The sequence below is a fragment of the Corapipo altera genome, unplaced genomic scaffold (assembly GCF_003945725.1).
Source record: "Corapipo altera isolate COAL_440 unplaced genomic scaffold, ASM394572v1 268, whole genome shotgun sequence".
NCBI classification, from domain to species: domain Eukaryota; kingdom Metazoa; phylum Chordata; class Aves; order Passeriformes; family Pipridae; genus Corapipo; species Corapipo altera.
In genome coordinates, this window is record NW_020884901.1 from 1,827,197 (window position 1) to 1,848,044 (window position 20,848).

A 20,848-nucleotide genomic window follows, 5' to 3' on the forward strand; every position below is an offset into this window, starting at 1 on the left:
GGGGGGCATCGCCGTGCCCCGCGCACGGGGGGTCCCGCCTCGCCCTCCCGGCAGCGCCCCGTGCCCCGCGGGGCCGCCCCCCCGAGAGCCGCTCACCCCGCTCCGCATCCCGCCTGTCCCGCCCGCCGCCCTCATTCTGCTGTGATGAACCGGGGGGAAAACGCAGCTCTGCGGGAAGAAAGCCCGTGTCGTGCAGGCGCTGCCCCGCAGCGTCCCCCGGCCCGGCACCGGCAGCGGAGGGGAGGGACGGCGCCGCCCGCCCGCCCGTCCCTGCCCTCGGCCGCGCTCCGCATTCCTTTCCCGTTTGGGAGCCGAGTCACTGACCTTTGCAGCAGCGCGATCCACAGCAGGGAGTAGCGCCTGCAGCAGCAGCCGGCGGCCCCTGCGTGAGCCATGGTCCGCACCCCGCACGGGGCCAGCCCGCATCGGCGCGGGGCTCAGCGCGGGGCTCCCCGGGGGGCTCCGGGGCCGGGCGGCCTCAGGGAACGCGGCGCCCGGGGCGGCAGGTGAGCGGCAGAGGAGATGGGAGGCAGCGCAGAGGAGAGGGGGAGGCTGCACGGCATGGTCCCACTGTCCCGACTGCCACCATCCTCACCCAGCCCACGCCGACACGTTCCCAGAGCCAGACTGCTGCTGTCATCCTGGCGTATTCAAATGCCTCCATTACTCATCAAGAACAAAGTAGGACTATCTAGTAAATGAAAAACCACCACATGGCACTGTCCCCTGCCTCTTACTGATGGCTGCTTCCTCTTCCACTTTTCAAAGGCTAGTGTCCATGTCTGCAGCAAGGCATTAATCCTCCAGCTCATGTGAGGCGGCTCCGGATCAGCAGAGAAAGCCGACACCTGGGCTGCAAACGCTGGTCAGCATTGGAGGGGAAAACGAGAACAGAAGTAAACATCCCCAGGTGACAGCAATACTCGGGGTTCCTCCACAGCACAGGAGAAGGAGGCAGGTCTCAGAGTGGGAGACGGGCAGGTCCTGCCCAAGGCAGCAGGTCCGAGTCTTGCCTCCTCCAGGGACTCACAAGCTGGATTTCCAGCCGGACCGTCCCTCCAGGCAGCAGCACCATGCACGGCGGTGACAAACAAGTCAAAATTCGCAGGTTCTCTGCCCAGTTCCAACACTAACTCCCTGCACAGCCTCACCCATGTGCCTTTCCTCCTCAGCCAGGGAAGGGGCCATGACCCTCTCACTTCCAAAGGATCCAGAAAACATGAAGCAGGATTACTGCTGGGCTTCACTGACAAGGAGCTCTGCCTGTCACCTAAAGCCAGTAGGGTCCTTTCTTCCTTCCAAGGCAAAACAGTCCCCACCACACTCCCAGGACAACAGCACCAACTCACCAGCCAGGCTGGTAGCAAAATGCCCCAGTCACTGCCTGTCCCACCTTGCCTCCTTAGCAGAGAACGTCCAGACCCCTTCCCCTTGCAGTCTGCAAACAGCGCTCTGGATTTAGCACATTTTGCCTCATTTTTGCCTCCCCCCATTCCGCCCGCCAGTGGTTTGAAGTTTTCTCACCCTTTCCTGGCAGATGCCATGCAGAGAGACAAGCTCGCTGTCCTTGATCTGCTTTTCAGGGCTTCTATAAAGTAGGGCACCAGCATCAACCCAGTGTCAGGTTTTTGATACATTGCTGGAGTAGCCAAAAATAATAACAGGCAGTTTCAGTCAATCTTTTCCTTCTCAAATCTGCAGCAGCAGCAGCACAGGGGTCCTTTGTGTGGCAGAGCAAAAAAGATGGTGCACGCCAGACTGCAATCCTGGTCAGCAATCCAGAGCCATTCCTGCCCGGATCCGGGCTCCCCGCAGCTCCTGAGTCCTGCACGTGAGTCCTCAGCACGGAGCTCTTGCCTTGTGGGGTCCCCTCTCCCAAGCCATCCGTGTTTTGCTCTCCCTATTTCCTTTAGCACCTTATCTCCCGGGCTGCTGTGAAACACTAAGGTCAAGTTACAGTTTTACCAAGCCTTTTATCTTTCTGGCAAGGCACGAAAATGCAGAACCTGAACTTTGGAACGAGCCCTCACACCTGCAGTGGGTGGAGAGCGGAGCAGACCCAAGGCAGTGGGAGAAGGGATAATCCAGGTTCTCTGCAGCCCAGCAGTGGAACTGTCTGTTGCACGTTCAGACACTTTATGAGGAGACTCTGGAAGGAAGTGCTGAACCCAACAAACATGTGCTTTGGCCTGTGCCCCCGCAGGAAGCCAGCTATCCTGGGAACTGTGGCAGCTCCAGCTGACGTAAGGACCCAGCACAGCTCTGCTGCAGCTTCCACATGACAGCAAAGACCAGCAGGACCCAGCCAAAGAGCTCTGTCTGCTGGGAACTCCCCAGTTGAATTCCCCCTGTCCCCAACCTGAAATTCCAGACGGTTTGTGCAGGACTGGGACACGAGCCAGGCATCAGGGGATGAAGTAAGGTTTGACCTTGGAGCCCCTGTGCTCTGTGGGTCTGTTGTGCTGCACGTTGATTCTCCACACTCTCACCTTGGTGAATGACAACTGTGTTTTGCCAAATGTTGGGAAGTGCCACTGCGCCCCTGCCCCATCGATCCTGCTGGGCTCGGGATGGTGTCTGTAGCACACAACCTTCTTGGGGCTCCAGGTCTGGAATGCACAGGCCATTCCTTGCCCTCTGCCTCTCCACAGCCCCTGGACTGAATACCCGTGTGTGGCTCGGGAGGTACAGGAAAAAGCCAAAACTCTACAGACCAGGGCCCTGGGGACCACTTTGTCCCCTTCCCCAGGGAGTGCCAGGCAGTGAAGGAACCACATCCCACTGACTCAGTGTTCAAACACTGCTGCAGGGAGCATTACTGCCACCGAGAAGAAACCTGTGTGTCAGAGTCTCAGCTCCTTTTATCCAAGCCGGGGCTGATCCAGCTTCCTTCCAGTGAACTCGTGCCTCATCCCTCGCCTGCACAAGGTGATGTTTCCCTGCAGAAACACCTGTTCTCTGTGTTCAACAGGTGATAACACAGGTGTACAGCACAGCCAGAGCTCTGACTGTCACTGCAGTGCTGGCACCGTCCCTGGGCACTGTACGTGACCTCCACCCCACCCCTTCTCCATATTTGCATTCCTGTTCCTGATGGGATCCCAGCACCCACCCACCCGGCTCACTGCTCAAGAAATGGCATTTGTGAAAGGAAAGCTGCTGTGCCCGGTCACAGGGCAGGCAAACACTTCCTTCCATGGGTTATTACAGGAAGTTTTCCATTCCCAGTTATTATTTGTGGTATTTGTAGCCCTCTTTTCTTGGGTCATGTTTTCTCCTCTGGTCCCAGCCAGGCCTGTCTGACTCTGAGGAGGATGGTCACAGCTTTGCCTCCAGCAAAGCAACCTTTCCACACTCCTGCCATGTTTACCTTTTGGAGCTATTAAACCCAGATATCTCTCACTTTTTATTGACTGTGAAGCCAGCGCTTTATGCTTTATGACCACGCTGTCTATCACTGGGAAACAAACAATTTTCTAATAACCTTGAAGAGTTAGCACTGGAAGGGATTGTGATTATCCAGATGTATTCTAAACTTACAGTTAAAATCAAATAACTGTTGATGTTGTAAAAGCGCTAATTTTATAAAGTGTGAACAATCTCATATTCCAGCATAATTAACATTAAAATACATGGAACTGCACAGCTGGCTGGCTGCTACTGGGTTGCTTCTCAAGCACTGGGGTGGGCACAGTCATTACTGTGGGGTTCTTGTGAAAAACTCCTCAGTGCATGTACTGCAGCCTATGGCACTGTCAAACAAGGTCCACATTTCTCTGCAGACATCGCTAAATCGACTGTCAGGACTCCCAAAGTTCCTCTATCAAGGTGCATATTCCCCCTGTCACTGCCACACAGCCCCACTGTGTCACCTTCACTGCACTCATAGCCGGTTATTTTGTCCTTTGGTTGAGTTTCAGCAAAAAGGTAATTGGAGGCTGAAGGGCACAAAAATTACCCAGGCCTTGCACACTGCAGGAACAACGGCCAGAATAAACTAAGAGGCTGGGAAAAGATTTCTTCACCTGCTTCATTAAAACCTGCTCCATGTCCCCCAGAGCTGAGCTGCAGCAATGGGGCAGAGTTGACTCGAGCACCTCTGAAAAATCAGACACCGTATCAATAATGTTTCCACTGAAAGAATATTTCCTTCTGACTCCAGCCACCTTTTACACCGTGTTTCAGAGTGGCCAGACAGCGGATCTGACCGGCCAGTTTCTCTTTCTGCTTATAATTAGCTCCACTTTTCCACTCTCCTGAACAAGCATTAAGACTTTCCTCTAGGAATGTAATCCCAATCACCAAGAAACCTGTCTTTACTGAGATGCCACTCATCTTTTCTGGGGGTTTTATTTAAAACAGAACACTGTCATTAGCAGCAGATTTTTTCTAAACCTTTTTGTGAGGTCCCATTCCTGCAAACATCCAATATCATTCCGTGCGATTAGTCTCGCTTCAGAGACACCACTTAACATTCAACCACAATTTGAGCCAAGACATTTGCAGGAGTCAAGTTTTGAATTTCAAATCTAAACTACAGAGAGGTACCAGTGGCGAATGACTTTGAGCCTGACAAACACAAATAGATGTTTTAGCATCTAAACTACATTTTCCTGTGATTTGTCCTTCTGTCTAACAATACTGGCCCGTATAATGGCTTCAGTTTAGTAGGGAAGAGCTGACTTTGAAGGCTGAATGATGTTCTTCAACAAATTGATGTTCTTAAACAGCAACATGCAAAGAAGGAGAAGTGTATAATCAGAATAAGGTTGGGAAAGTGTTATTTTGCTGCTGCTGAACTTTCCCATAAAGAAAAAAGAAGAAGGAAAGCTCAAAGCATATTAAAGTTTGTTTTGATTGTGTTGTTTTAATCCATAGCTGGCACCAGGATATAAAGCTAATTTCTTCCAATTGTTATCTGCCTTCGAGCCAGATAGGTTTTAGTGTCTTTCAGGGATTTAAAGCACATCCTTCTCATGGGAGCCTTCTTCTCAGATGGAGTGAGAGGCTCACACCCATGAAGCCGGTGGTTTTTCTGTGCCTCTCAGAGCTGTGACTGTGGGTGATCAGTCCAGGGACTGCACCCACTGTCCCCTGCTCTCCCCTGCCTCTGGTACCTTGAAGGAGACAGAGCCTTTGGGAAGAATATTTCTGCACTCCTGGAGCACAGGGCAAAGGGAGACTGAAAGCCCCGAGGAATGCTGAGGGCAGAGCCAGAGCTGGTGCCCAATCCCAGCCCGTTCCCTCTCTCCCTGGGCTGGAAGGAAGCTCTGAGCCCCCTTCTGCCAGCCTGGGGCTTCTCCTTCTGGAGTGCTCTCCACATCCAGATACCAACAGAAACCAGGAATACTGACACAGGGACCTCAGCACCTCCACAAACAGCCACATCCATACGAAAAATACAGGTAGGAAGAGGAAATATTCCCGCTGATAACCCTTTTCAGGAATGACTCATTTGTTTCCCTGGAGCAGCGTGAGGTACAGATCTGCACCAAACCCGGGTCAGCTCCAGTGACCCCCCTGGACCACCCTGGCTCTTACCATTCCAGACTCCATAACCAGGGATTAAACTTGGCAATCCTGGGGTGCACTGCATCACTTCTCCAGCTCATTTTTCTAAGTGCAAGTATCATTACTGCACACTTCACGCAATGCCAAGGGCAGCTACTTCCAGAGCTGATGTAAAAATTGTTATTAAAACTTACAAACTGTGAAAAACTCTTATTAAAAAAAAAAAAAAAAGTCCAAATCCTGGCACTGCCCTAAATTAATTTACAGCTGTGAGCTGCCAGGGGTACCTGGATAAGCACAGAGCCAGGCGTGCGTGCAGCCCTTATCCACAGCCCACACCTGCTGCTCCCTCCTGGAAGTGCCACTAATGAACACCCTGTACAGCCCAGAGGGTTCCAGATAAGGGAAAGGTCAGAGGGACGGCTCAGGAGTGAGGACCAGACTGAACTGGGTTCATAAATGACAACTCCACTTTAAATCTAAAATTAATTTTTTCAATAAATTAGGGCAAGTGAGCTTTCCTCCAGCTCAGACAATGCAGCTTTCCCTGGATACGGGCTGCTGGCAGGAGGAGGAGGAGGAGGCACATGCGCTCAGGAATCAATGCTAATACCCTCAAAAATTAATCTCTGAAAATTGCTTCAATGGAATAGAAACGATTTCATATAAATCTCTGTATAGCAAGAGCTGATAGAGTATCACAGTGATACCTGGAGTAAGCACAGAGTGAAAAAAAACAGGTTTTGTCTTTCTGTAACACAGGGTTGGCGTGGCCACTCTGCCTTCGTGTGCCTCAGTCTCCCTGCTGTGGACACGGGAATCTGGGAAAGCTGCTGGGGTCTGCTGAGAGCTAATCGGGGTTACACAGGGTGGATGTGGCTTCCCCAGGATGAAAACACCAGCTATTCTACTTGAAATGAGAGTCATGGTTTGGATTTCAAGATGCAGCCGGGATGGCTCTCTCCAGGGAAGGGAGGGACGGGCTCTTATCGCAGCCATGGGAGCGTGTTGGACTCAGAATGTGTTTCTGAATGCCAATGTCTGTGCAGACTGTGCCTTCTGGTACCTGCAGGACAAAGCCAGCCGTGGTGGCAACAAGCTCTGCAGATCTAAATCAGACCTCCGAAGAACAAAGTCTCTCAGCCCGGCTGAATAACATATTAATTAAAAGAAGACAATGAGCAGCGTGTCAGCTTTGCTGCTGAGAATTCACCCGGGGAGCTGCAGACCTGCAGCCCCCCCTTTGCTCCACCTGAGCCGTGCCCGTGGGACTGCTGAGCTTCCAGGGGCTCCTGTTGCTCCTGTACCCAGCCCACACCTCTGCACAGATCCTGGGCAGGGGACCCAGAGCCTGCCTGCCAGCCACAGGAAAAGGGGCAGCAGAGCCATCCAGTGCAGGGCAGTCCAGACCCAGTAGAACTTCCTGACCAGAAACACTTTTTCTCATCCTCTGGATGGGACATGGATGTTCCTGAATGAACATCCGTGGTATCTCTCCATGGGTATCTCCACCCTCATCTTCTACACGGGGGAGCCAGAAGGGAGCTTGACCCAAAGCTCCACACTGGGGAGGGAATGGAGGCAGGAAGAGGGGCAGGGCCGAGCCCCAGTTCAGTAGCTGTACAGCAGAAGCAACTTCCTTTTGTAACCAAGCTATTTTAAATCAATCTAGTCAGACAGATGCAAAGCACTGAGACAGATGCACTGAAACTGGTTTGATCCTTGCCTGAACAGGATTAACTTGCTTCAGTTATTAACCAAATTAAACCCCAGCTCATCATCATTGCAAAAATGACTGTATTTTACACTCAGTTGTGTGGAATTTTTGTAGAGGCAGAACGTGGGAGGATTTTCCTTTGTCGTAGGTGTTCAGGGTCACCACAGAGCTCCCCACAACCCGGCCTGGGCTCAGATAACTCCTTGGGGTAGATCTGTGCCTGTCTCACCTGCAATTTTACTCCATTCCTGATGTCTAAACCTACATTTTAGGCCATTAGCCTGTACTGATCACAGGAAGAGTTAAAACTATTCAGACACATGAAGAGCCTGAGCTGATGTAAGTAGATTGAGTTAAAATAAACACAGTTGCACGGACCCCTCTTTTTCTGCAGATCCAGCCTGGGTTCAGTTCTTGCTCACAGTCCTGGCTCTGCCTTTTCCACAAAGCCACTGGCTTTGCTCTGTGCTTCCCAACTCTGCAGGGTTAAATCTGCAAAGCAGGACCCAAAAATTTTTGGTTTACTTTCTTCTGAGAAAATGCAAAATGTTTGGATCTGGAAAGTTAGGGTTTAGATTTTATTCTTGTACTTAATTTCTTAAAACGCCGATTTCCACATTTTTTTCTTCCTCTGGTGGAATATAAAACCATCATCCAAGAGAGAAGAGCTGACAACCCCCTCTGCCCTGCTGCCCATCCGCTGAACTGCCGCTATTCCAGTGCACTAAACCACTTTTTCTTATCCTGACAGATGCTGAGCTTAGGTCAAATCCCTGGGAATACGTGGGGCCAGCGTATGCTCTCACAAACCAAATTGCAATCTGCTCCTGAGCTGATGAGGCTGCCCTGGATTTACACCAGTGTGGCTCACCCGGGCTCCATGTGGAGGGTGTGTGGCCATGGGCACACATGGGCAGCACCAGGGATGTGCCTGCTCTGATCAGAAATCAGATGAGGTGAAGAGAAAGGACAGAGTGTGATGGGCCGTGGAGTCCCCACCCAGCCCAGTGACATCCCTGTCACCGTGGGGAAGTTTAACCGGCTCAGGCTGTGCTGGTGCTGGACTCCCCTCAGCTGTTAGAGCAGTGATTGACTCTGGTCACACAGGCTGTAAATCCATAAATCAGAACCTGCTGCACTTGGGGAGGCAGCTGACAGGCTGCGAGGTTTAAGTGACTAGAAAGATTCGACTCCTTCCCCGAGCAGGGCTGTGCTGGCCCAGGGCTGCCAGCTAAGGACTGAACTAGGGCAGGGATAAGCCAGAATGGCCCAAAAAGCAGGAGGCTGAACTCTGGGGTCCAGCTCTGCAAATCCCTGCCCAACATCCACCGCCCTCACTCTGCTGTTCCCAGCCTCTGCCACCCCTCTCCTTGGTCCCTACACCTCTTTTCCTGCCCCAGACTCAATCAGATGGGCACATACAAAGAGGGCTTAGAATAAAAAACAAGCTACAAGTGCTGCCCAAGACAAAGGTGAGACCCAGGGAGGGGTAGGGAAGGCAGGGAGAGAGGACATGCAGCACCCCCAGGGAGCAGTAGGGCAGGGAGGCAGCAGGCTCCCACTGGTCCTGGATGGCCCAGATGCCATGGCCAGCACTGGTGCAAGAAGACAGAGGAGAAGAGCAGGTGCCTGATGGGCAGTGAGGGGGCAGAGCCCGGGCACCTCCCAGCCCAGAGCCAGGCCCAGCAGGACTCACCTCGCTCTGGCAGCATGGCCCAGCTGGCTGTGCCTCCACTCCCTGCCAGCCTCCAGGAAAGAGCCTGGGTGCCTTTATATACCATTGCACTGCACCAAAACTGAAAGCATGAAGTGAGTTTTCAAATGAGCAATGGTGCTCTGAACACAGCAAACAAAGTCCAGGATCCCCAGGCCTCTGATGTCACCATCCTGCATGAGCAGCATAAAGCCTAAAATGGCTTCATAAAAAAATGGGGACATTTAAAAAGTAGGTGCTGTGTGGCCCTGGACTGTACTGTCCTCTCCAGGACAGGACTGACCCCCTGCCATGTCCTGCTGTCCCTGTCACAGGGCAGGGGGCAGAGTGGGATTCATCCAGGGGACACACAGGCACTGCCAAACACAGGTGATTCAGCTGAAGCTCCCAAACAATTCAGGTGAAAGGGGAGCTTTTTTCAGCAAGAGCTGTGCCACCTCCCCATCCAGGATCCCACCCACTGCCCCCCAGACAGGTGTCCCCTGCCCAGGCTGCTGCCCAAGGGTTGTACCCCATGGATAGGTGGGGTACCCACGTTGTACCCCAGGCAGAGGCCACATGGGGTTGCAAGGGATGAATGGTCTTGGGGGACCTCATCCAGTGCCACTTCTCCAGTGCTGCTCAGAAGCAGCAGCCTGGCCATCCCATTCCATACTGGTTTCACACCGTGAGGGGAAAAGCTTCCTCTCCTGTGCATCTCTGCTCTGCCTGGCTGGGTTTGTAGCTCCCTGACTTCATCCTCCAGCCCAGGATAATGCTGCCAGCTCCCGAATCCCAGACACACAGACACACAAACTCCCCCCCACTCAGACACAGACACACTGGGGACTGGTCCCTGTGGAGCCGTCACGTGCAGTGTGATTCACCCCGGGCTCGGGCCCTGCACATGTGTCAGCGCTGCCTTTCCATGAGGAAATCACAGCCTGTCAACAGGAATTACACCGATGGACCCGGCTGGGGGGGAGTAACAGAGCACGTTCTGTGACTGAGTCACTGCATAACCTCCAGTCATATCTCATTTACAGGGCACAAGGGCGACAGTTCAAACTGCCGGGCTCGGAGCTGGGACAGGGACAGGGACAGGGGCAGGGACAGGGGCAGGGACAGGACAGGGACAGGGACAGGGATAGGGGCAGAGACAGGGATAGGGGCAGCACTGGCACAGCGCTGACTTCTGAGACAGCAACTGCCAAGGCACAAAAATGTCCCGTGGTTTCTTCACTTGAGAAAAGCACAGGTGCTGAGGGTCTGGCTGGCTGATGCAGGGTAAAGCAGGGATAACACAGGAGGATCTTCCCTGGGATGAGGGATGGGTTAAACGCTCTGTGCTCTCCAACCTACGGCTCCTGCAAAATCCAGATGCACCAGCAGCTGCCACACAGAATATAGGGAATTTGGGAAAAGCTGCCAAGTGCCTTCTCTCTGAAGGGCCCACAATGCTCACATCCATGTTACAAATGATGGGATAATAACTTAGATTTTTTGTTTAAGGATTTTTTTTTTGTTTAGTTTTAGTTTTTTATAAAGAGATTAGTGTTGGAGGAAAGTTCAGGAAGCTCCAAGTCTGAACACTGTTTTTTGGGAGGAGGCAATAAAAGAACTCCTGCATTAGGTTGATGTGTGATTCCTGAGTACAGTCTTGACCTACCTTTGACATGTGGCTTCTCTTATTCCATCCCTTATACACTTTATTACCTTATGCACTTTAAGAAACAAAATTACTTTTTAATTCCTTTGCCTGTAGAAGTGTGAAAGCAGCTTCTTCATAAATCCAATGAGATCCCAAGTGGAGCCAGGAAGCCACTTGAGTTGTGCACCATAAACACTTCCACAATGTGAATTAATAAGTCTCTCTGAGGATTGGGAAGTGTGCCACATGCAGCATTTCTGAGTCCACAGCCCTTTTATCTAAGTTGTTTTTTTCCTTTATCCTTGTCTCACTCCATGACAGTTTTGAGATTTTTGGCATCCAAACTGCAGCCTGGCTTGTCAAGCTAAACATCAACAGAGCCTTTATATGTACGTGAGAAATGAGAATAGAGACAAAAATAGTTATTAACTCTGCTTTTAGAATACTGAACCAGCGAGGTGGCTGTGTGCCAGTGGAGGAAGGGGCCTGGAGCAGTTCTGATCCACATCTGTTTAACACTGTCCAGTCGCTCCAGCGGAGCCGCTCCCCGGCGCCGGATGGGAGGACTTTCCTCCTCTGCTCTGTTCTGTTCCCCAGCGACGCTGTGTTTGGGCTGTGACCACATTAGCAGGTAGCAAGGAGCACATCTGAAGTGGAAGACCTGGTGCTGCCCTGTCTGCACCCCGGGGAGGGGAGGTGGCTGCTCCTGGAGCACACCAGTGGGTTTGGCTCACGCACCGGGATGGCCCCTTGGTGCAGACCCAGGCACCGTGTGGGGGGGAAAACACAGCTGAGAAGCACATGCCCAATCCACCCTGTGACACTGGCATGGACCCTCTCAGAGCCCTCAGCATTCCAAGAGGGAGCCACATCCATCCCTCGGCCCTCGGAGGGCAGGAGTGCTGTGCAGGGACTCTGCTCCCAGCACGGTGACACTCCCTCCGCCTCAGTCACATCCAGGCAAACTGTTTCTCGGAGACCATCCCAGCTTGCTGCAAACACTAAAACAAGTTTGGAAACACTGGGAACACTGGACTCCATTAAAAAGAGGTGCTCCATGCCAAGGCTGAGAGAACAGGAATGTGACCCAGCGGGACTGCCTTGGCTTGCAAATGGCTCATGGACAAAGCTCGCTCTTTCTCCCTTGCTTTTCACCACTGCCAAGCAGGGCCTCGCTCCCTTCATTCTGGCAAGTGTCTTAGGTAAAATGTACAAGAATTTCCCTCCATGGAGTGAATTTTAGAGGAGAAGTTGGAAAATGGTGCTGGGTGACCAGCTGGAGCTCAGCAAAGTGCTGGAGCAAAGTCCTGCAGAACTGCTCTGGGCGGCAGAACACCTGGCCCAGGCCTGCACGATGCTGCAATACTTACAAGAAATTTTAATTATAAACAGGAATAATGGGCATGGCCCAGATCCTCATCCACTGTGGAGTGCTTTCCCCACACTTTGAAATAAAGCCACTAAAATCAGAGATGTTCAGCACCCATTATAAGAGACTGCTAAAAACTCCAGCTCCTTTGGCAATTACTATAAAATACTTGCAGGCAGTTTTTAAAGGCATTAGTGAGATAAAATGAATAAAAGAAATACTGCTGTTGAGAGGTATGTTAACCATTTGCCTTATCATCCAGCCACTTTATTTTAATGAGGTTTGTTTTACTTCTGATATTTGCTTTGTCACACAGTGCAAGTCTCTGAGTATTTCTGGGTGAGATAAATGACTTTTGAGCAGGTGGGGCTGGGAGTGCTGTGGGCTGTGGATGCCAGCCAGGCTGGGCACACTGGAAATGCAGTTGTCACTCATGCCCTGTGTCACTGTGGGCAAGCAGAGCCTCTGCTTCCATCACACCAAAGCTCTGAGGGCTGCAGATCAGAGGTGTTTGGAAAGGGCCACATGTTGATCCCACGAGTGGGAGCACAGCTACAGGAGTTTTATTTATGGTGATATTAAATATGCAACAATCATTCCCCAACATCAGAGTAATAAACATCACTGCTCCATCTGATCTGGAATCAGCAAGCATGCTTCTCACATTCACAGGCAGAGACAAAATGCTAAATTATTTATGCTGTGACTATGAACAAATAGAGAGAAATAAGTGAATTCGGTACAATGCAGCAGAGCAGATTCGGGGCCGATTATTGTACATCCTTCAATCAAAACAGACTCTGTCATTACAATTGTTTCTCCTCCAAAAAAAGTGGGTTAAGGCAGTCTAATTGAGGGATCAGCAGAACAATTTCTGACAAGTTTCTTCAGATCTGACTTCCCATGTACAACCACCACCCCTCTCAATCCCTGAGTGTTTATCAGGATACAGCACCAGCAGCAGCAATCCCATAGGAAAGCAGGAGCTGACTGACTTCCCAGGACATGAGAAGATCCAGCTGGTTGGTAGGAGCAAATGTATTCCCAACTATGTTTTACAAAACTTCTAAACCAAAACAATCCGATGTGGTCACTGAGCACCAAAGCAGGAGAGGAAAACACAAAATTGGACCATTCTGCCTCATATTTGCACTTCTGATCATGTGACAAACTGTTCAAAGCCAGGGTCAGTCCATCTCCAATGATTTCTGCTCCACCCTGTTCATGACAGAGTGGAACAACCCTGCAAATGTCAGTCAGGAGTCACAGAGTTGTCACCTGGCCATAAACTGCTGTCTCGTGTATGGGCACGAGTCACAGGACCTGCACATTGTACCTGCACAGGGCTCTCTTATGTTTTATTCAACACTTCCCTGCCCATACAGAAGGCTGAAAACACCAGCACAGTAATGAACTCATTTATGGTCATTAGAGCCATTAACCAAGGAGGGCTGTTGTGCAAGGCTGGGGAGCTGCAGACCAAGGGTTCTCCCCCTCATTCCCAGCCCTGGCTGTGGGAAGCACAGGAATTCTCTGGATGTGGAGTGTGTGGCCCTTCTGAGCCTCAGCCCTGCCACTGACAGATTTTAAACATCCCAGGAAGCTCAGTCATTAAGTGAATGAATCAAAGGTACTCCAGAGCTGCACAGACACCTTCCTACTTTCCATATAAATGCAGGATCACTATTACACCTTCCACGCTGCCCTGAGACCTGCGGCCAGAATTAGCCCATGTTTGCCATGCCCCACTGACATTTCAAGCTTGGCAGGTATAAAAATCCACAGGGAAAGTGGTGCAACTGCAGGAGGAATGACAAGAATTCTGGGGCAGCAATGCCCTCAGAGCCTGATTTTCAGCAGCCACCTCAAGCCCTCTGCTACCCACATGTGTGTGCGTGTGATAGGGAAGGGGATGAGATGGGAAAGAGGGGATGAGAGCTGTCCTTCAATTTCTCAACAGTTCCTTAACTTAAATCCTTCATTCTGAGTTTAAGTACTAAATCAGGCTCAAGGAAGGAAAAACTTAATTAATCAGAGGTAGCCGAGTTCAAAGTGCGCCCGGGGTCGGCTTTATTACTCCTTCACTTTGGAGGTGCAGGGTTTATGGATAATCCCTGTCTGCTGCAGAATGACAACTATGTGGTGCCTTGTATTATTTCCTGGCAGTAACTAAATTTGAAGGTCTCCTTCCACTCATCTTTTTAAAGTTTAATATCGTCACAGAAATATAACCGAGGGCCATATATAGCACAAGGGTTTAAAATACCATGTACAGCCTGGTGACACCATGTACCAGCTCCACACTGCACCTTGCACACTCCCCTCAACCAAGGCTTTTGATCCCAGTGAAACTGGGAATTACTGGACAAGAGCAAGGGCTGTGTGGTGTCCTGAGGTAACAGGCCAAGGAAGCCCACTATCATCTGATTGTTGAGTGTCTCCACATCCATAAATCTGCTGCTCAATGCAGGGAACCAAATCATCATAACAAACACTTGATTATCTCCATGACAAACACTTGATTATCCACATGGATAGAATCACTCAGGAATTTAACCAACACCAACAGCCATCAATTACCTGATTAAACATCAGCAATGCTAACGCCATCAAAAGCAGAATCAAGTCTTTGTGGAGCATCCCCTGTGCCCACTTCTGCCCAGGGGACTGACTCAATTCCAGAGGGTGGAGGGGTGTCACCTGCTGGGTCACCCTCACTCGGTGCTACAGTGTGGTGACACTCAGCCTGCCCAGCCTGCCAGGAAAGGCTGAGGGGCACCAGGGCTGGGCACACTCCAGAGTGAGGATGTGAGAGGGACAAGAGCTGCTCAAGCTGCAGGACAGCACTAGTGAAACAAGTGGCTCAAAACTGTCTGTGAGTAGATTCAGGCTTGAAAATCAGGAGAGGGTTTTTAACTGCTAGAGAAGTGAAATCCAAGATCAGCCTTCCAGGAGGGAGAAGAGGGGAGAAAACCTCAGTGATGGTAAGATGGAGAAAGTATGGTTATGAAGGATAGTCCAAAACATGGCCATCAGGAACAGAACAGGTCTGGATCTGTTGAACAAAGAGGTCCCTTCTGGTCATACGGAAAAGGGCCCGGCTGGTCTAATGATTTCCTGAGTCTAATGATTTCTTTGGCACGTACAGAGACGCACAGCCAGTTCCTGGATATCCTTCCCGGAGCTCTGGTGAAGAAGGACAAGTTGAGGCAGAGGTATCTAAGCACAACAGCTGCTCCCAACTCTCACAGCAGCCCTGGCAAAGGAGGGCAGATCAGGACGATCCGGAGGCTGCGGTCATTCCGCGTGCGGCGGGATCGGCTCCCACCTGTCCCACAGGCAGGAGTGTTCCCACTGCACAGGGACAGCCCCGTTCCCAGCAGCCCCAGCACGGATGGATGGCTGCACGGATGGAGGTGGCTGGTCCCCAGCCAGGACCAGGCAGGTGCACTTGGCTCCCCAAGGGCTCCCACAGTGCCCTGTGCTGGGATCTGTGCCAAGACCGGCATCTTCCAGGGAAACATTTGTTGGGCCTGGGACGGTGAGTTCCACCCCGTGCCTAAACAGTAAAGCCAGCATTTAGTTCCTTCATCCCCACGCAGAGTATCTCATTTCAATTTAATTTCACAGTTGTAATGGATTTTTCAAAAATATTCAAGAACATATTTACTTTCCAACATCTTATTTCCTTTTGCATTTGAAAAAACTTTCTATCTAATCCCTCAAGTCATCCTACAGTCTGAATAATTTCAGGTTTTTAATCAATAGCTGTCAGACTTGTCAAATTACTTTAGGGACCACAAAGCAATTTTTAAACATTCATAAACCCTCGTAGAACAGTTAAGTGCACTGAATTTTAAAAGAAAGAGGAACTGAATAACACTGATCAAATAGGATTATATTCTGGCAAATTATAAATTAGGTTTTTTATGAATCATCTCGCAGCTACTTATCTAGTGTCAGGCTCCTTCTGCTGCAGGAAGAAGTGACTGTTCACCTCTGGAGAAAGAAGCCTTTTCTCTCCTGCCCCTGACCCTCCTAAGCAGGAACAGGGTGCAACACTTTTTTCTGTTGTCCTTTTTAAAAGCAACATCATTATCCAGTCAGCTACCCTGGGGTTCTCTCCATCCTCCTCCTCCCTGGGCCAGAGATGGCCAAGCTGCTGCTCTGAAGCTCTACAAATGCATCTTGGCTCCTGGTATCCTTCCCAACCCTGCCTTTGCTTCCCAGTGTGCTTCTGGCACGTGAATCTGTCTGACATGTCAGTATAGAAATGAGGGTCGCCAAAAGTTCTCAATTCATTGGACATCTGTACTAAATAACAGCTTGAACCCTTTATGGGGAGGATTTTCCACGTTGCACTAAGTCAAACCCTGAGGTGAGTGTGGGAGCCTGTGCTGCTGTTGCCTGTTCTGTGCTTGTTCTGGGAGCAGAGATAAAGAATGTCTGAAGGAGTCAAACACGTTTATCCAGAAATGACTTTACACACAACAGTCCCACGTCACCATCGCAGCGTCTTTCTTAAATTTGAGGGATGTGGCCTGAATAGGGAGAAAAAAAAAGAGCTTCATAGCTACACCAAGAATGCTGGAAGACTTCCAGGAAAAAGTACAGCCCAGATCAAAGACGAGCTGAAGGATGCTCAGAAGAAAGGAACGTCTGGCTGGCCACATGCAGACTAACAACCCTCCATCCTCCTCCTTCCAGCAGAACTGATTCCTCAGAACCACCCCAAACACACCTGTGCTGCTCCCGTTCCCTGGCAGGCCGTGTCCCTCCTTGTTTCAGGAAGAGCTGGGCACCAGCACGGAGCCCACCCGGAGCCTGCGAGCCCTGTCGGTGGCACTGGATGCACCACGACACCAGGGACATTCCTGGTCCTTGGCTACTGGAGACAGGCTGGGCCAGGACAGTGTTTTCCTGAGGAAGAGCTGCCAGCAGGAGGGATCAGTCACTGCTCAGGTAGGGCTGTGGGAGCAGGACACATCCTGCCTGCTGCAGGCAGGACAGGGGGGTGCTGAGGTGCTGGACACACACACTCTCTGCTGCTGCTTCACACCCGGTACAGAGCCAGCCAGGAACCAGGGCAGAGGCCTCCAAAGTCCTCCTCTGGAACACTTTACCCTCTCCTGTGCCTTGTTTCCAGCACTGCCAGCCCTGCTCCCACCCCACAGCTGGCCGAGTGGGCATTAAACGCCCCCCGGCTCTGCATGTGCTGCACGTGCCCTCTGCCATAGAGGTGCAATTTTGTCTGTACAGCCCCTAAACACCAAACAATGGCTGCTTTTGACCTCTGCACCGGTTTCTGGTTTCCCAGAGGACTCTTGCTGTTGCCACTCCCATCAGCTGAGCTCTGACAGTGACAGGGGAGCCCTGTCCTGCAGCCTGCAGCTGCCACACGCCCACCCAGGCACTGATGCCCCGGGGCAGGATGTCCAGCAAACACAGATCTGGGATATCCAGCTGACCTACTTTTGACAAAGGCTCCGTGCCCAAACCATCGCTCTGGGAGCTGAACCTGTCCTGGCTTTGGGAAGGCTCGTTCCTGGGGCCCAGGTGGCCAACATCTGCCCCAGCTGCTCCCTCGGCTCCGGCCGGGGCTGGGGATGAGTCACACAAACAGCTCTGAGCAGGAGCTGGGAAAGGGCAGCGTAGGAACTGCTTGCTAGTCCAATTCAGACGGAAATGTGGGATGTCTGACTGATTCACAGTTGCTTATTTTTGTAGTTCGAGCTGAAGATGCAAAAATTTTTCTCAATGAGAACATCTCAGCAAGTTCCGATGTTTTTAAGCTTGCTTTGCTTTTCTCAGTGAGGTGCTTAGTGGGTTTGTCAAGCTCGACATCACAGACATCAAAAATCTGATAGTCTCATTCAGCTTTCTCTGTATTTAGCTTCTTTCCCTGCATTTGGCTTTTCCCCCCTGCATTTAGCTTATTGCTGTTTGCCCAGTAAACCAGAAAACCAAACACACTTCAGCACTCTGTGCTAACACACAACAGCTCATACAAACACACATGCAACCACATGAGTTGTCTGTTCTAGCCCAGAACAAAACAGTCTCAAGATCTAAAACATCCAGTAAAGAATAATCAGTCTAAATCAACAGGAACAGGACACTGAGCAGAGAAGTTCAGCATAAATGATGGACCAACTTTTCCTTTCAACTGAAACGATTAACCCCCTGAATTACACTTGATAAGGATTCAAATATTCCATTACTTTGTGTTAGTAATAATAATAAAATCAAAGTGCTTTTTGTCATGAGATACCTTGCCCAGGGATTTGTTAAAGAACATTTAATTACAGGGCTATTTCATTAAATGTAAAATTTAAACTGAAGACAAGAGGCTGTGATTTGTGGAAAAAAAAGTAACAGTGAAAAAGAGGCACTTACAGGGTCCAAAAGGAGATAAACACCCTAATAGAAGCACTGAAGAGCAAATTATCATATTCAGAGAAAGAAACCTTCCTGGGACTCCCAGGACAAAAAACAGAGAAAAGAGGACTGAACAAAATGCAACCAGACAAGGGGGAAAAAACTCCACAAATGGAGTAAGAAAGTTGAAACAACTACTTCAGACATGAATTTTGAGCTGACTGCAGTGTCCTCAACCTGTTTCCCAATCAGCTGGGTGCATTTCCTTCCCCAGGAGGGTAAACCAGAGGCAGCACAGAGGCAGGAGCTGCCCAAGCCACCACCCCGGTGTCCTGGATTCCCCCACTGCTCCTGGATCTGCCCTCCTGCCCCCACAGCAGAGGAAGGCTCTGGGAGAGCTCAGTGTTGGTTTTCTGACAGTTTGTCCTTATCTGTATTTGTGGAAGCATTTCAGAAACTCCATCAGGGCCTCAGGGAGCTGTGGGAGTGGGAGCTGGGAATCACTTGGGAACTGGCCGGAGCAGTTCAGCTCCTACAGTGGAGGGGTGAGAGCAGATCAAATCCCACCTCCCCTCAGTCCCAAGGAGGGTGGGAAGAGAAGAAATATCAAACAGAAAAGCTTGGATCTGTCTGAATGCATTGGGTTTCTCTTAAACCAGGCTGTACCTTCTCTTTCCAGAGCTTTTTCCTTACACCTGCCAATGCAGTTTTTTTCCTTTTCAAATAGTTGGTGCTGCTTCCAAACTGTGTCTGCAACACTCCCAAACCTGACAGTTTCCCTAATATGAAAAATAAAATCCATCCTGAATTAATAATGGCCCCCAAAGCCTTTGCTGTCACGCTGGCACAGCGTTATCCCTAAATATCCCCAAGAGCCATTTAATCTGTACCTGCCGGCTCCCGGCGCCTCTCGGAGCCCAGCTGTGGGACTGGGACTAAATGGACTCCCCACCCAGCTGGGCTTCTGTGAGCACTGGTGTTAATGGACAGAAACACCCACTGCTTTCAGAGCTGGAAGTGCTTTTCACAGCTGAGTGACCCTGGGCCCCACCGGCCGGGATACGGCTGCGGTGGGAAATAAGATGGGAAAAACCCCCTGGAAGTTCTGTGCTTGTCATCGCCTGTAACAGGATGCTCTGAGGAGAGATCAGCCACCAACACGGAAAAATTAGGACATGTTTTTAAACTCCACTGAAATGCTCGATGCCCCGGGAAGATTTCTGGTGGAAAAGTGGAGAAAATGCCAGATAAAGTGGTCAAATGTGTGGCCAGTCCTGCCGAGGAGCGTGTTCCAGTATGGAATATCTGCCCACACAGGTGAGCAGGACTGGGACAGGGCTCGGAGGGCCAAAACCATGTGAGTCATCCAGTAGTACACCTCATTCCTCTCATCAAGCAGTAAACCTGGTTTAGGAATAGAGTTCCATAGAAATACTGTGAGATCTGGCCTTAATATGCTCAGGTTTATAATTAACACCAACTTTAGTTGTGCAGGTGAAGAGGTCTCTGGGGTCCCTGATCAGGGAATAATTGTACCTAAGGCCTGGACTGATGGTGTGTTACAGCTGTACACGTAGCAGGAGCTCAAGGCTCCAACAGTCTGGTTCAAAAGTACTTTCAGGGGATCTAAAAGGACTTTTAGTGGATGTGAAGTGCAGAGAGCAGGCACAGGGTCTCAGTGTTCCATAAGGCTGCCAGGGCAGTGGAGAGACTGGAGCATCATTTCTAACCAGCTCCTGACTAAGCAGGAGGAAGAAGCAGAGATGGAAAATACCCTGAGGTTATCAGATGGTGTTTAAAAAAAAAAAAAGAGGTTCCATCGAGAAACTACTGCTGGGATTTGATCTGCTGCCATTCCCATTGGCATTTCTGGGAAATTTCCTCTTTATAAATAAAATATATTTTAAAGTGAAATGTCTTGCTTCCAGGTTTTCTGGTGCAACCCAGTGAAGAACACTGCATAATGTCTTTGTAGAAAATAAAGCTCAATTATCTAATAGGCCTCGTAGCAACGGGGATGGGAGCCCTGAGCAACAGGAACTGTGCAAATATAGAAAGTGAGCAAAGCCACAGAGATTCACCATTTCAAACAAAAACTGCTACAGTCATCCAGTCACTCAATTTTGCCAGCTGTGAAATAGGAATATAATCTATAGCAGCTGCCTTGAAGAGATTGTAGAATCATAGAATCCCAGACTGGTTTGGGTGGGAAGGGACTTCAAAGCTCATCTCCTTCCACCCCCTGCCATGGGCAGGGACACCTTCCACTAGCCCAGGTTGCTCCAAGCCCTGTCCAACCTGGCCTTGGACACTTCCAGGGATCCAGGGGCAGCCACAGCTTCTCTGGGCAACCTGTGCCAGGGCCTCCCCACCCTGGAGGAATTTCTTCCATATATTGAACCTAAATTTCCCCTCTTTCAGTTTGAACCCATCACTCCTTGTCATATCAGTGCCATTCCTGATAAAGAGTCCTGCTCTGATGTTAGGAGGACTTATACAAGTGTAATTAGAAAATAAAAATATATATCT

At 50.4% G+C, this 20,848-nt stretch overlaps 1 protein-coding gene across 9 annotated transcripts in view; it reads right to left on the reverse strand.

Annotated features, from left to right (window-relative positions):
* Positions 1–20,848, reverse strand: part of DAB2IP (DAB2 interacting protein) — a 201,740-nt gene that overhangs the window by 46,921 nt on the left and 133,971 nt on the right. The window contains exon 1 of one of the 9 annotated variants that reach the window (XM_027650223.1): positions 1,525–1,952. The exons of 7 other annotated variants lie outside the window; for them this stretch is intronic. In XM_027650223.1, coding sequence (XP_027506024.1) covers positions 1,525–1,637 — 113 coding nt within the window. In that variant the 5' untranslated portion in view covers positions 1,638–1,952. Of the gene's footprint in view, positions 1–96; positions 187–1,524; positions 1,953–20,848 lie in introns of those variants that run through there. One more of the 9 variants, XM_027650225.1, reaches the window with a different exon arrangement.